The sequence below is a fragment of the Salmo trutta genome, chromosome 8 (genome assembly GCF_901001165.1).
Source record: "Salmo trutta chromosome 8, fSalTru1.1, whole genome shotgun sequence".
NCBI classification, from domain to species: Eukaryota; Metazoa; Chordata; class Actinopteri; order Salmoniformes; family Salmonidae; genus Salmo; species Salmo trutta.
In genome coordinates this window covers 16,231,275-16,247,628 of record NC_042964.1, presented here as the reverse complement: position 1 = coordinate 16,247,628, position 16,354 = coordinate 16,231,275, and the positions used below count along the sequence as shown (strand labels likewise).

The 16,354-nt window shown below is 44.7% G+C and overlaps 2 protein-coding genes across 6 annotated transcripts; both read left to right on the top strand.

The window, feature by feature from the left end:
• The first annotated feature begins 1,766 nt into the window (after positions 1-1,766).
• On the top strand, positions 1,767-7,358 carry LOC115198268 (thyroid receptor-interacting protein 6-like). 3 transcript variants are annotated; one of them, XM_029760124.1, is made up of 10 exons: positions 1,767-1,857; positions 2,215-2,419; positions 2,727-2,866; positions 3,117-3,230; positions 3,435-4,010; positions 4,247-4,343; positions 4,503-4,672; positions 4,886-5,064; positions 5,799-5,919; positions 6,076-7,358. In XM_029760124.1, the coding sequence occupies exons 2-10, from the start codon at positions 2,224-2,226 to the stop codon at positions 6,202-6,204; spliced, it is 1,722 nt and encodes a 573-aa protein (XP_029615984.1). In that variant the 5' UTR covers positions 1,767-1,857; positions 2,215-2,223; the 3' UTR covers positions 6,205-7,358. The 3 variants fall into 3 exon arrangements, with proteins under 3 accessions (XP_029615984.1, XP_029615983.1, XP_029615982.1); XM_029760123.1 differs by lacking the exon at positions 1,767-1,857 and adding an exon at positions 1,912-1,991 and having other exon boundaries at positions 4,250-4,343; XM_029760122.1 differs by lacking the exon at positions 1,767-1,857 and adding an exon at positions 1,912-1,991.
• On the top strand, positions 1,902-14,438 carry LOC115198269 (thyroid receptor-interacting protein 6-like). 3 transcript variants are annotated; one of them, XM_029760127.1, is made up of 10 exons: positions 1,902-1,936; positions 10,430-10,640; positions 10,950-11,086; positions 11,349-11,462; positions 11,630-12,211; positions 12,377-12,473; positions 12,632-12,801; positions 13,009-13,187; positions 13,775-13,895; positions 14,042-14,438. In XM_029760127.1, the coding sequence occupies exons 1-10, from the start codon at positions 1,934-1,936 to the stop codon at positions 14,171-14,173; spliced, it is 1,746 nt and encodes a 581-aa protein (XP_029615987.1). In that variant the 5' UTR covers positions 1,902-1,933; the 3' UTR covers positions 14,174-14,438. The 3 variants fall into 3 exon arrangements, with proteins under 3 accessions (XP_029615987.1, XP_029615988.1, XP_029615985.1); XM_029760128.1 differs by lacking the exon at positions 1,902-1,936 and adding an exon at positions 10,005-10,150 and having other exon boundaries at positions 12,380-12,473; XM_029760125.1 differs by lacking the exon at positions 1,902-1,936 and adding an exon at positions 10,005-10,150.
• The last annotated feature ends 1,916 nt before the right edge of the window (positions 14,439-16,354 follow it).

Sequence of the window (16,354 nt, the reverse complement as noted above, 5' to 3'; positions counted from 1 at the left end):
GTGCTCAGTCCCCTCCTGTACTCCATGTTCACTCATGACTGCACGGCCAGGCATGACTCCAACACCATTATGTTTGCCGATGACACAGTGGTAGGCCTGATCACCGACAACGATGAGACATCCAATAGGGAGGAGGTCAGAGACCTGACCGTGTGGTGCAAGGACAAGAACCTCTCCCTCAATGTGATCAAGACAAAGGAGATAATTGTGGACTACAGGAAAAGGAGGACTGAGCATGCCCCTATTCTCATCGACGGAGCTGTAGTGAAGCAGGTTGAGAGCTTCAAGTTCCTTGGTGTCCACATCACCAACAAACTAACATGGTCCAAGCACACCAAGACAGTCGTGAAGAGGGCATGACAATACCTATTCCCCCTCAGGAGACTGAAAAGATTTGACATGGGTCCTCAGATCCTCAAAAGGTTTTACAGCTGCACCATCGAGAGCATTCTGACAGGTTCCATCACTGCCTGGTGTGGCAACTGCTCAGCCTCCGACCGCAAGGCACTACAGAGGGTAGTGCGTACGGCCCAGTACATCACGGGAGCCAAGCTTGCTGCCATCCAGGACATCTATACCAGGCGGTGTCATAGGAATGCCCTAAAAATTGTCAGACTCCAGCAACCCTAGTCATAGACTATTCGGTCTGCTACCGCACTCCAAGTGGTACCGGAGCGCCAAGTCTAGGTCCAAGTGGCTTCTAAACAGCTTCTATCCCCTAAGCCATAAGACTCCTGAACAGCTAATGAAAGGGCTACCAAGACTATTTGCATTGCCCCACCCCCCTCTTCAACGCTGCTGCTACTCTGTTATTATCTATGCATAGTCACATTAATAAATCTGCTTACATGTACGTATTACCTCAATTACCTCGACACCGGTGCTCCCGCACATTGACTCTGTACCGGTACCCCCTGTATATAGCCCCGATATTGTCATTTACTGCTGCTCTTTAATTATTGTTATTCTTATCTCTTTCTTTTTTTTTGCTATTTTCTTAAAACTGCATTGTTGGTTAAGGGCTTGTAAGTAAGCATTTCACAGTAAGGTCTACACCTGTTGTATTCGGCGCATGTGACAAATTCAATTTGATTTGATTTGACAAGATTACTGTTCTTTATTATAGACTATATTACTTGATCTTGTTCCTCTATCTCCAAAAGGAAACAATGGGAACAGCAGCTGACAGTGGCAAAATAACCATTGTTAGGCTACATTTGCTCATTAATTAAAGGAATACACCCATACACTATTAAAAAGTCTACCCTGGTGCTACCACCAACAGGTTTGTCAGACTGAAAGACTTAACATCTCACAGTACCTTCATATACTATACGCTACAACTTCACTTGGGATCATTTAGAGTTGAGTGTAAACATCAGAGACAATAACTATTGTAGTGGATACAGACCCATGGGTAATAGTGGGACAAGCCATAAGTCTCGCACCTGTGGGATTTTGTTTTTTGAGTGTACATGTGTTGGCGCACTCTGGAACAGAGTGGTATACTACATAGCTGGGTCAATAAGCCAGCTAACTATAGATTTTCTGGTTCATTAAGAAAATTAAAATTAGATATGTTTTTTTTCGGTTGTTAAGTCAAATAGATAAGGGTTTCCCAAAGTCAGTCATGGCCCCCTCCCCAGGTGCATGTTTTGGTTTTTGCCCTAGCACTACACAGCTGATTCAAATAACCAACTCATCAAGCTTTGATTATTTGAATCAGCTGTGTATTGCTAGGGCAAAAAGAAAAACGTGCACCCACGGGGCCTCAGGACAGAGTTTGGGAAGCCCTGAATCAGGCCATATCCATTTCAAGTTTCTTTCCCAAGAATACAGTTCTTTCTGACTATTTAGGCAAGTTATCTGGCAAACTCTTTGATCCTGCTTTCTAGTATACCCCTCTTTTGTCTCTGTCTGCTGGAATTCCCTTATGGTTGGGAATGGCGCTGTCTTCCTGCTTCTCAACTATAAGTCTATTGTTAAACTGCGTATGTGAGTTGACATAGGAAATCCAGGTTGAAGCATCTCTGTGTTCCAGTGCTTACCTGTGACATAAATATGCAAACAGCAAGTTGGTGTGGCAGTGACAAATCTTCTTGCCAAAATAGGACAGTGCATCTTTTTTTTAATGAGAATCTTATTAAAACCAACATAAGTGTTTTGTTATAGTTTTAAATTTTAACAGTTTAATCACGACAACCTTTTTTTTAGAACCCTAACATGTCTGGTCCTACCTGGCCGCCTCCGAAGACTCCGGGTAGCCCAGAGAGACCCGTCCCCCAGATGTCCGGACCAGCCGTGTACAGACAGCTGCCCAAGAAGGTTTCCCGGGACACCCGGCCCAAATATGTGGTCCATGACCAGAACAGAGAAGGAGGAGGAATGGGCTCTAGGTACATGGCTACAAGACCCACAGGTAAGAACATGATGGTGGGCCTTACATTACACTGGGCTTGTCTTGTGTGAAACCTTGCTATAATGAACTTGTGATTGACTATTGTGAAAATCAGAAGTCCGTTATTCTGTAACTCAAGCCTTGGAGTAGAGTGTTAGACCTGACACACCACTGAGTACACCATCACCTTTGGTGATTAGTTCTTGACGTAAATAAACATCTTGATGTAAATAAATGTTTGTCATGTGGTTAATGTTAAGTGTGTACCCTGTCATTAGTAAGTCTTGTTTGTAAATGTAAAGTGCACTGTTTTGTATGTGTTCTACAGCTGGGCCCATGCAGCAGCACCACCAAGAGGACCCAAGGTTTTACCCTAAATCTAATGACCTCTACTACCACCAACCACCTCCCCACTGTCTCAAAGAAGACCAGTCCTTGAACCCTCATATGGACCGATTCCAGCTGATGGTAGGTTGTAATTGCTTCTGTAGCCTGGAATTCACACTGATTATTGGTCCATTTCACCATAGTGTTTATTGTAGTTTCTAGGCAAAGATTTCTAGTAATATTGTTATGAAGCCAGAAATTGCTCATAAAATCCAATATTAAAATATATTGGGACACATTTCTACATTTTCTACCTATCCATCTTTTTCTGTTGTGACATTTTTTTAAAGGCACGCATCTTTATTATGTGATCCTGTTAAATTTTTTAAAGCACCAGGGACCTCCTAAGAAGCTGATTGGACACCACTCTAACAGTGATGCAGAGATTGACTCGCTCACATGCATGCTGGCCGATCTGGACAGCCATCTACAAAATAGCGCACAGGTAGGCTACCTGACTGACTACATGGACTGTGAGGAATAAAGGATTCTTCTGAATCTTGATACAGAAACCTATGACTTTGTTTGTTTTCATATCTGTCTTAAAGTGTTACTGGCTCCTCTGGACACTTAGGCCTCGGTTATTAGCTACATTGTAAGGAATGCATAATAAAATATATATTTATGGTCCCTTTCCATTCTTTCGTAGCTTAATGACAACGACCACATCTCAGGGGATCGCTACAAACCCTCAGCCCAGCCAGGAGCATCCTCACAGGGCAGGCTGTCCATGGGATTCCCCCCTCACCCTCACCCCCAACCCCAGTACCATCGTACACCCCCATACCCCAGTGATCCCCACCAGGGTCTCCAGTACTTCCCCCAGCCACACTACACCGACGCACAGGTCTCCAAACAGTACCCCCAGCCTGTCCCCGCCTCCTACACTACTGCCCTTACTGGCCCAAGGTTCAGTGTCCAGGTCAAAACAGCCCAGCCTATCACCTACTCCCAGACTGGTAGGCAAGCCGAGCAGGCTTACACCCCTCCCCCACACCGCCAGCACGCGTTGCGGTCCCCGTCCCAGAATCAGACTGTCCCCCATGGCTGGTACCCTCCCCACCCCGCTTCCCAAGCCCAGGAGCTGCACTCTGAGAGGAGTTACAAGGGGAGTGCCGCACGGTCTAGAGGGAGAGTCACCCAGTGCCCCACGTCCAATAGAGGCCCAGAGACTCACCAATCAGGGTCAGGCTCGGCACCAAGCTCCGCCTACCAGCCCAGTAAGGTGAGTGTCTGTGGAGTTAAAACGTAAACTCCTTTTTTCTTTAGGGGTGGATAAGCTTAATTTTGAGGAAAGATGCTTCCATCAATGTAAACATCAACTACTGTTTGTGGTGCCTCTTAAGGTAAACTTTGGTCCTTTTTGAATACTTGTATCTTCCGTCTCTTGGTTTCACTGATCTAAATGGGAAAGTAAAATCTCTGTTGATTTTTCTGGAAAATGTTCATATATTTGTCCAGCAGGGGACAGCAGCTCCGAGGCCAGAGGAGGAGTTGGACCAGCTGACTAAGAAGTTGGTGTATGACATGAGTCATCCCCCTACAGAGGAAGGCTTTGGTACGTTCCGCTTTCTTTCTAATAAAATGTTATGTCCTTTCTGTTGACTGGACTGTTATTTACATCTTAATTTCCCCTTGGGTGACACAGTTCATTTCAATGCCACAATATGTCCCTCCCATTTCTCATCTCTTCTCCCCTTTCCCTCCATACTACCAGGTCGCTGTGCACGTTGCGGCAACAACGTCCTTGGCGATGGCAGCGGCTGTATTGCCATGGAGCAGGTGTTCCACCTGGAGTGTATAACTTGCATCACCTGCCACGCCCATCTCCGGGGACAACCGTTCTACGCCCTGGACAAGCAGAGCTACTGCGAAAGCTGTTACATTGTGAGTGGCTGTCACTGACTGTCCTCTTTCTGTATTGAGAAGGCTCTTCTCCCTCTCTTTTTGTTCTACATTTCTTTTAAGCAGTATTCTCTCAATTCATCAGTTGATCTCTACATCTCTTTCGCTCTTTCTCGCCGTCTATAACCATATTTATTGGATTCTCACTCGCACTATTCTGTTTGAGCCTGTGCTGCCCCTCTTCCTCCCCCTCAGAGTATCCTAGAGCGCTGCTTCATGTGCTCCAAGCCCATCCTGGACCGTATCCTGCGGTCCATGGGCAATGCCTACCACCCGCGCTGCTTCAACTGCGTGGTGTGTGGCTGCTGCCTGGATGGTGTGCCCTTCACTGTGGATGCCACCTACCAGATCTACTGCATAGACGACTTCCACAGGTCAGCAACACGGATAGAACCCACTTACTCGGCGCCAGATACTGACTGTATTTTTGGTTATAATTTTTTTTACCCTCAATTTCACAATATCCAACTGGTAGTTAGTCTTGTCCCATCGCTGCAACTACCGTACGTTCTTGTGAGAGGCGACGATTGAGAGCCGTGCGTCCTCCGAAACATGACCCCGCCAAGCCGCACTGCTCACGTATCCCGGAAGCCCGCTGCACCAATGTGTTGGAGGAAACACCGTAGAACTGGCGACCGTGTCAGCGTGCATGCTCCCGGCCTGCCACAGGAGTTGTTAAAGCGCGATGGGATAAGGACATCCCTGCCGGCCAAACCCTCCCCTAACCCGGACGACGCTGGGCCAATTGTGCGCCACTTCTCTGGTCTCGAACCCTGGTCTTTAGTGACGCCTCAAGCAGTGCCTTAGACCGCTGCGCCACTCAGGAGGCCACTGACTGTACATTAGGCATGTAATCAACTAGAACACTAGCACAACAATCAGATATAATCATCTGTCCAATAGACCCATGTCTAAAACTTTAACTCGTAAAGTGTAATTCAGAGATTAATTGATCAGTGGGAGACTTGATCCATTAAACTTTGAATTACGCTTTGGGTTTTCAAGTTCTAGACATGAGTCTATTGGACAGATTCTTATACTTGATTGTTAGTTTTCCACCCTCTGAGCTCCTGTTAGTGTTGACACTGGTGCTTCCTGTCCCACACAGGAAGTTTGCCCCTCGCTGCTCAGTGTGTGGCCAGGCCATCATGCCTGAGCCGGGCCAGGATGCGGCGGTCAGTATAGTGGCGCTGGGCCGCAGCTTCCACGTCAACTGCTATGTGTGTGAGGTGAGTGGTCACTGTGTGTGTGTTAGTTAAACAGGTCACTCAAGTTGAATGATGTTCACAGTTTGGCAGGCCATCACATCAAATGTACACAACCCAATCAGTTGAACCTAATCCAGTTTTCCTGGATTGACCCTGTGTTTTCTCTGTCCCCTCCAGGAGTGTGGTCTGCTCCTGTCCTCTGAGGGTGAGGGGCAAGGCTGTTACCTCCTGGACGGTCACATCCTATGTAAGGGCTGCAGCGCCCGGCACATCCAGATCCTCTCACCCAAAATCTCCACTGACTGATCACCAACTATGAAGTCACCTCTGACCTTTTAACCAATGACCCCTCAACCCTTCCATTACTTTAACCTGCTCTGCAGTAGAATTTGCCCTAAGTAATAGATCTGGAATCAGTTCTACTCCTCTGATTCATAACCTTAACCACAAGGGGGAAATGTTAACCTGACTTGAGATCAGTCTTGAAGGGCAACTTCATCCCCCTTCACTTTCATCCTCTCATAGCCTTTCTTTATTCTTTAGATGCCCAAAGCTGAGGAATCAGTAGTAGTAGGCTTACTATTGAACCTCAATCTGACCGTCTTCAATATGAAGTCATTATTTAATTTCACTTGACCAGGTTTATTTGTACAGGGTATTGAAACATGGATTGACAAATTGTTCAACCCCTATACCCTTTCCTTATCCTCTGCTTTACACTATCACCTATCCTCTATATTCTCTACCCCTACTCCCTTTCCACTACACCCTATCCTCTACCCCTCAGTCTCATACCAGTACTGCATAGAGCCCCTGACCTGCAGGCAGCAGGGGCTGCACTACCCTAAACCCTTGACTGCATCACTGCTCATCTCTCACGCACTATCCTGCATGTTTTACACTGTCACGTACTATCCTGCATGTTGCACACTGTCACGCACTATCCTACATGTTGCACACTGTCACATACTATCCTGCATGTTGCACACTGTCACATACTATCCTGCATGTTGCACACTGTCTCACACTATCCTGCATGTTGCACACTGTCTCTCACGCACCATCCTGCATATTGCACATTCTCACACACCATCCTGCCAGACACAGGTGGGACATGGAAGGAGCTCTATGGAAAATAATGATCGCTTGATATTGACTATGTGGACGATCATAAGTAGGGAAATGAGGTGATATTGAGGAAGAGGAGGATAATGACGAGGAATACAAAGTTTTCCTGGCTGTGGGGTAACTGACCAGTCCAGATAATGGAACATATATTTTTGTATGCCACTAAAGTCAATAACAGTGCTGAACTGCCTCATAAGCAAAGTGCACATATGCAAGGTATTTCTGTGACAGTTTATATTGCAGGTGGTTTTGGTTGTGGAGTGAATGTGTTTGGAGACCTTTCATTGGAGACCAAGTGGGTGTAGTCAGTGTTGTGCAGTGAATAGTTTTTAGAAAGTAGAAGGAAAGAAAGATTGGTTAGAGAAGGAGATCACTAAAGTTAATGCTTTAATCTCATTGGATATTAATAGTTTTTATTTTAAATGCAACCTTTTTATTTAACTAGGCAACTCTGTTAAGCACATTCTTATTTACAATGACGGCCTACACCCGCCGAACCCGGATGACGCTGGGCCAATTGTGTGCTGCCCTATGGGACTCCCAATCATGGCCGGATGTGATACAGCCTGATATCAAACCAGGGACTGTAGTGACGCCTCTTGCACTGATATGCAGTGCTTTGGACCGCTGCACCACTCGAGAGCCCTTATGTAGGCTTTCATATAATGATATCTTGCGCCACATGTCAGAACATAACATAGTATTTTATTCCACAGGATAGTGATTTGTATACTGATAATTGGTACTGCATTTCAGAGAATGTTACTTGTATACCAGTCCAAACCCCCTCTTTTAAAATGTGAATGTGCTTTTTAGATATTTTTTTTCCTTTTAACATTTGGGTTGATTTGATATTTTACAATGAAGAGGAATAAGGCACAATGAAGTATGCTTGCCTTTGTCTTACTGAGAAACCGGCATCTCCATGCTGGCCACGTGGGCTGAGAACGTCCTCGTGTGTTCATTATGAGTTTTTGTTTAAGCTTAGCCTTAGGAGTTTGATTTGTGCTGCTAATCCCTGCCCTCAAAGCACTATCGGCCATGTTTAAGTAACTCTGACATTTGAATTATTCACACATTGTGTTGATGTAATTTTTCTTTGAGATTCATCCCGCTGTCTTCATTTGTTTTAATGTAAAAACTGCTAGTATGATTTGATGGTTTTGAAGCTTATTTTCTGACTACAAGACCCTTAAAATATCAATTATATTTTTTTCTTTGTCCAGAACCATGTTTTGCTTCAGTATTTGATTATTCTCATAGTATAGGTCAATGAGCACAATGATATGAAGGTCCCTGTTTTGAGCCCTGTGAGTTGCATTTTTCACTTATTTATTTATTTCAACTCCTGTTGTGCTGCTATTGTCGCTAAGTTTATGTTCATCTGTGATATTGAGGTTATTGGTCATCACTTGGTTTTCACTGTGTAATTATCTTCCACAGCATCCTATTGATAAGTACTGTAGAATAATTGTATTTATCTATGAGAGAAATAGACTGAGCAGGTGGTTTGTACAATTTGACTCGTGTTTGAAGTAGGTGTGTGAATGATTAGCTTTTTTTTTTCTTCCTTTAATGCCGGTTGATCATACTACAAAGACAATAAACCATCCTTTTTTTCCCCATAAAACTACACCGTGTGTATGTCTTTTGCTAGACCGCTGTACTAGACCCCAACCTATTCAGTATTATTACACATGACAACCTATGGAAAAGAGACATACTTAGTAGAACTTTAAAATAAGTTTATTTGATTTGACATCAAGCATTACCAACATTCTAGACCTTAAACAATGCAACAAAATAAGTAGCTGCCATTTACAGTACATGTGTGACAATGTAAGAAATAGGTCTTTAAATGATCCAACAAGAAGGGCTGCTTGGTGATGGTGAGGAGGCGCGCTAACATGTGGTCTTCCAAAATAAGTTCTGGCATCCTGCCTTGCGTTCTCGTTGGGAGAGGGGTAGCTGGCGCACCACCTCCGACCTGACCCTGTGTGCCTCATCCAGGTCTGGTAGTACCTCGTTCTCCCCCGCGGCTGTGGTCATCAGGTCCAACATCTTCAGCAGGAGGATGTGGGAGAAGTCCTGTAGAATAAAATACAACTACAGAAACAACTACCTGACTGGTACCATGGAAATTACCGTGGAGAGTTGAACTTCTTTGTTGCTCTACTCTATTACATGATGGGTTTTCATGGGACCACTTCTGTCAGTTATTCAAGGACCAAAATATTTTCAGAAGCTTCATCAAATCATTTAACAAGTAGAAGTTATGTCCAGTTAATCTGACCAGTCCTCTTGAAATTGTATCACTTTTGAGTTGACAATATATCAGAAAACCTTTCAAGAATGAATAAAAACACTATACACATTAGCCCTGTTTATACCTGTCCTTGTGGGACAAGCCATAGATCTCGCACCTGTGGGATTGTGTGCGTGTTTTGAGTGTGTGTTGGCGCACTCTGTGGAACATTTACATTTACTTCATTTAGCAGACGCTCTTATCCAGAGCGATTTACAGTAGTGAATGCAAACATTTCATTTCATGTATTTAAAAAATATATTTTTTGTACTGGCCCCCCGTGGGAATCAAACCCACAACCCTGGCGTTGCACACACCATGCTGTCGTTGCAAACACCATGCTCTACCAACTGAGCCACAGGGAAGACGGAACATAGTGGTATACTACATAGCTGGATCAATGAGCTAGCTAACTTTGATAAACAACTAGAAATAACTATATATTTTCTGGTTCATTAAGGAAGTTAAACTTAGATATGTTTTTTTCGGTTGTTGAGTCAATTAGACCAGGGTTTCCCAAACTCGGTCATGACCCCGACCCCCCCCCCCCCAGGTGCATGTTTTGGCTTTTGCCCTAGCACTACACAGCTGATTCAAATAACCAACTCATCAAGCTTTGTTAATTTGAATCAGCTGTGTATTGCTAGGGAAAAAATAAAAGCCTGCACCCAGGGTAGCTCTGAATCAGGCCATTACCCATTTCAAGTTTCTTTCAAAGAATAACCATTCTTTCTGACTATTTAAGCAAGTTAGCTGCTTAACTCATTGAACCTGCATTGTGGAGTAGTCTTTTTTTCTGCCTGCTGGAATTCCCTTATGGTTGGTAATGGTGCTCTCTTGCTGATTCTCAACTATAAGCCTAGTGTTTAACTGCGTATGTGAGTTGACATAAGAAATCCAGGTTGACGCACCTTTGGATTTCCAGTGCTTACCTGTGACATAAATATGCAATCAGCAAGTATGTTGGTGTGACAGAATCTTCTTGCCAAAATAGGACAGTGCATTTTTTTTTTTTTTTGAGACTCTTATTAATACCAACATGTAAGTGTTTTGTTATAGTGTAACAGTTTAATCACTAACTTTTTTTTTTTTCTTCAGAACCCTGACATGTCTGGTCCTACCTGGCTGCCTCCGAAGACTCCGGGTAGCCCAGAGAGACCCGTCCCCCAGATGTCCGACTCTGGATCAGCCGTGTACAGACAGCCGCCCAAGAAGGTCTCCTTGGACATCCGGCCCAAGTATGTGGTCCATGACCAGATCACAGGAGGGGGAGGAATGGCCACTAGGTACATGCTTACTGGATCCACAGGTAAGAACACAGGGGTGGGCCTTACATTACACTGGGCTTGTCTTGTGTGAAACATTGCTATAATGAGAACTTGTGATGGACTATTGTGAAAATCAGAAGTCCGTTATTCTGTAACTCAAGCCTTGGAGTAGAGCGTTGGACCTGACACACTACTGAGTACACCATCACCTTTGGTGATTAGCACTTGACGTAACTAAACATCTTGATGTAAATAAATGTTTGTCATGTGGTTAATGTTAAGTGTGTACCCTGTCATTAGTAAGTCTTGTTTGTAAATGTAAAGTGCACTGTTTTGTATGTGTTCTACAGCTGGGCCCATGCAGCACCACCACCAAGAGGACCCAAGGTTTTACCCTAAATCTAATGACCTCTACTACCAACCATCTCCCCACGGTCTCAAAGAAGACCAGTCCTTGAACCCTCATATGGACCGATTCCAGCTGATGGTAGGTTGTAATTGCTTCTGTAGCCTGGAATTCCCACTGACTATTGGTCCATTTCACCATAGTGTTTATTGTAGTTTCTAGGCAAAGATTTGTAGTAATATTGTTATGAAGCCAGAAATTGCTCATAATATTCAAATAAAAATGTATTGGGATGAAGGACAAATGCATTTGCTCATTTCTACATTTGCTCTACCTATCCATCTCCTGTTGTGACGTTTTATGAAGGCACTCTTTATTATGTGGTCTTCCCCTTTTTTTTCAGCACTGGGTAACTCCTGAGAAGCTGGTTGGACACCACTCCGACAGTGATGCAGAGACTGACTCACTCACCTGCATGCTGACTGATCAGGACAGCGATTCACTAAAGGGCACACAGGTAGACTACCTGACAGTCTTACATGGGACTGTGAGGAATAAAGGATTCCTGCAAAACATAAAAATGTGACTTTGTTAATTTTCATATCTAAGTGTTTCACTGGGTCCTCTGGATATTTATGCCTTGGTTAGTTATATTGTAAGGAAAAATATTTTTGTTTTTTGCAGCTGTACGACAATGTGCCTTACAACAAATACATCTCGGGGGACCGCTACAAACCCTCAGCCCAGCCAGAAGCCCCATCTCAGGGAGAGCCGTCTATGGGTTTCCCACCTCTGTCCACGAACCATCCTACACCCCCAAACCCCAGTGATCCCCACCAGGGTCTCCAGTACTTCCCCGAGCCAGACGACAACGACACCCAGGTCTCCAAACGCTACCCCCAGCCTGTCCCTGCCTCCTACACTACCGCCTCCACCCCTACTGGCCCGAAGTTCAGTGTCCAGGTCAAAACAGCCCAAACTGTCACCTACTTCCAGACTGGTAGGCAAGCTGGGCAGGCTTACACCCCTCCCCCACACCACCAGCATGCATTGCGCTCCCTGCCCAATAATCAGACTGGCCCCCAGGGCTGGTATGCTCCCCAACCTGCTTTCCAAGCCCAGGAGCTGCACTCTGAGAGGGGTTACAAGGCGAGTGCTGCAGGGTCTGGAGGGAGAGCTACCCAGTGCCCCACATCCAATAGAGGCCCAGAGACTCACCAATCAGGGTCAGGCTCGGCACCAAGCTCCGCCTATCGGCCCAGCAAGGTGATTGTCTGGAGTTAAAACATCTACTACTGTCTGTTGCTTTTTTTAATGTAAACTTTGGTCCTTTTTGAATACTTGTATCTTCAGTCTCTTGGTTTCACTGCTCTAAATGGGGAAAGTGAAATCTCTATGCTGATCTTTCTGGATAATGTTCATATTGTCCAGCAGGGGACAGCAGCTCCGAGGCCAGAGGAGGAGTTGGACCAGCTGACTAAGAAGTTGGTGTATGACATGAATCATCCCCCTACAGAGGAATACTTTGGTACGTTCCGCTTTCTTTCTAATAAAATGGTATGTCCTTTGTTGACTGGACTGTTATTTACATCTTAATTTCCCCTTGGGTGACACAGTTCATTTCAATGCCACAATATGTCCCTCCCATTTGCCTCATCTCTTCTACCCTTTCCCTCATACTTCCAGGTTGCTGTGCACGTTGCGGCGACAAAGTCCTTGATGACGGCAGCGACTGTATCACCATGGAGCAGGTGTTTCATGTGGATTGTTTCACCTGTGTCACCTGCCACGCTCATCTCCGGGGGCAACCGTTCTATGCCATTGACAAGCAGAGCCACTGCAGGAGCTGTTATATTGTGAGTGGCTGTCACTGACTGTCCTCTTTATGTATTGAAGGCTTGTCTCCCTCATTTTGTTCTAAATTTCCTTTTAGCGGTGTTCTCTCAATTCATCACTTGATCTCTCCATCTCTTTCACTCTCTTGCATTCTATATCCATGTCTATTGGATTCTCACTCACACTATTCTGTTTGAGCCTGTGCTGCCCCTCTTCCTCCCCCTCAGAGTATCCTAGAGCGCTGTTGCATGTGCTCCAAGCCCATCCTGGACCGTGTCCTGTGGTCCATGGGCAATGCCTACCACCCGCGCTGCTTCAACTGCGTGGTGTGTGGCTGCTGCCTGGACGGCGTGCCCTTCACCGTGGACACCACCTACCAAATCCACTGTATAGATGACTTCCACAGGTCAGAAACATGGATAGAACACACTGACTACTTACATGTTTAATTTCATATCCAATTGGTAGTTAGTGTTGTTCCATCACTGCAACTTCCGTACGATTCGAGAGCCGTGGGTCCTCCTAAACACGACTCCAAACCGCACTGCTTCTTGACACACTGCTCGCGTAACCCGGAAGCCCGCCGCACCAATGTGTCGGAGGAAACGCTGTAAAACTGCCAACCGTGTCAGCGTACATGCTCGCGGCCTGCCACAGGAGTTGTTAGAGCACGATGGGATTAGGACGTCCGTGCCAGCCAAACCCTCCCCTAACCCGGATGACGCTGGGCCAATTGTGTGCCACCTCACAGATCTCAAACCCTGGTCTGTAGTGACGCCTCAAGCAGTGCCTTATACTACTGCGCCACTGATTACTTTAGGCATGCAGTGAACTGAAACACTAGCATAACAATCAGAAATAATCTGTCCAATAGACTCATGTCTAAAACTTAATTACACTTTACGAGTTTAAGTTTTAGACATGAGTCTGTCCAGTAGACTCAATCTTATTGTTGTGTTGACACTGGTGCTTCCTGCTTCCTGTCCCACATAGGAAGTTTGCCCCTCGCTGCTCTGTGTGTGGCCTTGCCATCATGCCCGGACCGGGCCAGGAGGAATCGGTCAGTATAGTGGCGCTGGACCGCAATTTCCATGTGAACTGCTATGTGTGTGAGGTGAGTGGTCACTATGTGTACGTGTTAAACAGGTCACTCAAGTTGAATGATGTTGGCAGGCTATCACATTAAATGTACACAGACCCCTCAGTTAAACCTAATCCAGTGTTCCTGGATTGACCCTGTGATTTCTCTGTCCCCTCCAGGAGTGTGGTCTGCTCCTGTCGTCTGAGGGTGAGGAGCGATGCTGTTACCCCCTAGATGGTCACATCCTATGTAAGGGCTGCAGCGCCCGGCACATCCTGAACCCCTCTGCTGAAATCTCCACTGACTGCTAACCAACCAAGAAGTTGCCTCTGACCTTTAACCAATGACCCTCAACCCTTCCATTACTCTCACCTGCTCTGGGGTAAAAGTTGCCCTAAAGAACAGATCTGGAATCACTTCTACCCCTCTGATTGATAACCTTAACCGCAAGGGGGAAATGTTAAACTGACTTGAGATCAGTGTTGAAGGACAACTTTATCCCCCTTATATCAGCTCATAGCCTCTTTGTTTTTCAGATGCCCAAAGCTGAGGGCTGCACTACCCCCCCCCCCCCCCCCCCCCTTTCAAAACTTTGAGTGCACCACTGCTCATCTCACACACGCTATCCTGCATGTTGTACATTGTCTCACACACTTTCCTGCATGTTGTGCACCCTCACACACACCATCCTGCCAGACACAGGTGGGATTGACATTGTGGAGATATTAACGTTGTGGAGGATAAGTAGGAAAATGATGAGGAATACAAAGTGTTCCTGGCTGTGGGGTAACTGACCAGTCCAGATAATGGAACATATATTTTTGTATACCACTAAAGTCAATAACAGTGCTGAACTGCCTCATAAGCAAAGTTCACATATGCAAGGTATTTCTGTGACTGTTTATATTGCAGGTGGTTTTGGTTGTGGAGTGAATGTGTTTGGAGACCTTTCATGGCAGAGCTAGTGGGTGTAGTCAGAGTGCGTTGTGCAGTGAATTGAATAGCATTTTTGTAAAGTTTTTAGAAAGATTGGTTAGAGAGAACAAGATCATTGAAGTCATTGCTTTGATCTCATTGGATGTTAATACAGAATTTAGGCTGTCCATATAATGAAATCTTGAACCACATTTCAGAACATGCCATTTTAATTCACAGGACGGCGATTTGCATACTGATAATTGGTACTGCATTTAACAGAATGTTAATTGTATACCAGTCCAAACCCCCTCTTTTAAAATGTGAATGTGCTTTTTAGATATTTTAACACTTGGGTTGATTTTATACTTTAACATAAAGATGACTACGGCGCAGTGAAGTGTGCTTGTCTTACTGAGAAACGGTGATCTCCATCCTTACCACATGCAAGCTGAGCCTTAAAAGTTTGATTTGTTGGCCGTGTTTAAGTAACTCTGCGACGTTGTTATTCACACATTGTGTTGTAATTTCTCGAGTTTCTCCATCCCGCTTTCTTTAATGTTAAAACTGCTAGTATGTTTTGAAGCTTCTCTTCTGACAAGACCCTTAAAATATCAATTATATTTCCTTTGTCCAGAATCATGTTTTGTTTCAGTACTTGATTATTCTCATAGTATAGGTCAACGAGCACAATGATATGAAGGTCCCTGTGTTGAGCCCTATAAGTTGCATTTTTCACTATTTATTTCAACTCCTGTTGTACTGCTATTGTCACTAAGATGTTTATCTGTGATTATGAGGGTAAGGGGGTTATCACTTTGTTCACTGTAATTTTATGTTCCACAGCATCCTATTGATATTTGTCCATGAGAGGAATAGACTGAGCAGGTGGTTTGTACAATTTGACTCGCGTTTGAAGTAGGTGTGTGAATGAGTAGTTTTTTTTTTTAATGCTGATTGTAGTATGATCAAAGACAATAAACCATTTTTATCAAACTACACCATGTGTATATCTTTTACTAGACCCCAACCTATTCAGTATTATTACCATTGTATCTGGATATGTTACACGTGTAGATTTAGAAAATGAAACCATTAAATATTGATGCCAAAACTCAACTTAAAATAAATATTGCTTTGAAATGTCAAATTTGAATGCAGGGATATTTGTTCACAATGTGGACATAATGGATGACCAAGAGACACATTTTACTACCATGTGTCGTTGGAACGGCTACAATGTGGGCACTATCAGAATGTGGATAAGATGCGGACAAAGGACTCATGTAAGAACTAGGTGTGAATGAGGCTATTGACACAAGTTAGTCAACCACTCACCTTGTCCTTGGTTGTCTGCTCTCTGTAGTTCATTTAGCACATCTCTGTGTGGAGCAATGCTGACCCTCGCTAGCAACACTCAAGCAGAGCCACCTGTACTGGGACCACAGCATCTACCCTGTCTGTTTGTTTGGCTATTGATTCAAAGGTATATTGACTGTATCCTTCAATGCTATATTCAGCAGCAATAATCTTAGACTGGATGTCCAACAATAACCAGCCTAGAGTGGAGAACAAAA

Coding starts and splice junctions, on each gene's coding strand:
- LOC115198269 (XM_029760127.1), top strand. Junction 12,212..12,376: donor CCGCCTATCGGCCCAGCAAG/GTGATTGTCTGG, acceptor CATATTGTCCAG/CAGGGGACAGCAGCTCCGAG. Junction 12,474..12,631: donor CCCTACAGAGGAATACTTTG/GTACGTTCCGCT, acceptor TCATACTTCCAG/GTTGCTGTGCACGTTGCGGC.
- LOC115198268 (XM_029760122.1), top strand. CDS start 1,944: ATGGCGCTGTCTTCCTGCTTCTCAACTATAAGTCTATTGTTAAACTGC. Junction 4,344..4,502: donor CCCTACAGAGGAAGGCTTTG/GTACGTTCCGCT, acceptor CCATACTACCAG/GTCGCTGTGCACGTTGCGGC. Junction 4,673..4,885: donor ACTGCGAAAGCTGTTACATT/GTGAGTGGCTGT, acceptor CCTCCCCCTCAG/AGTATCCTAGAGCGCTGCTT.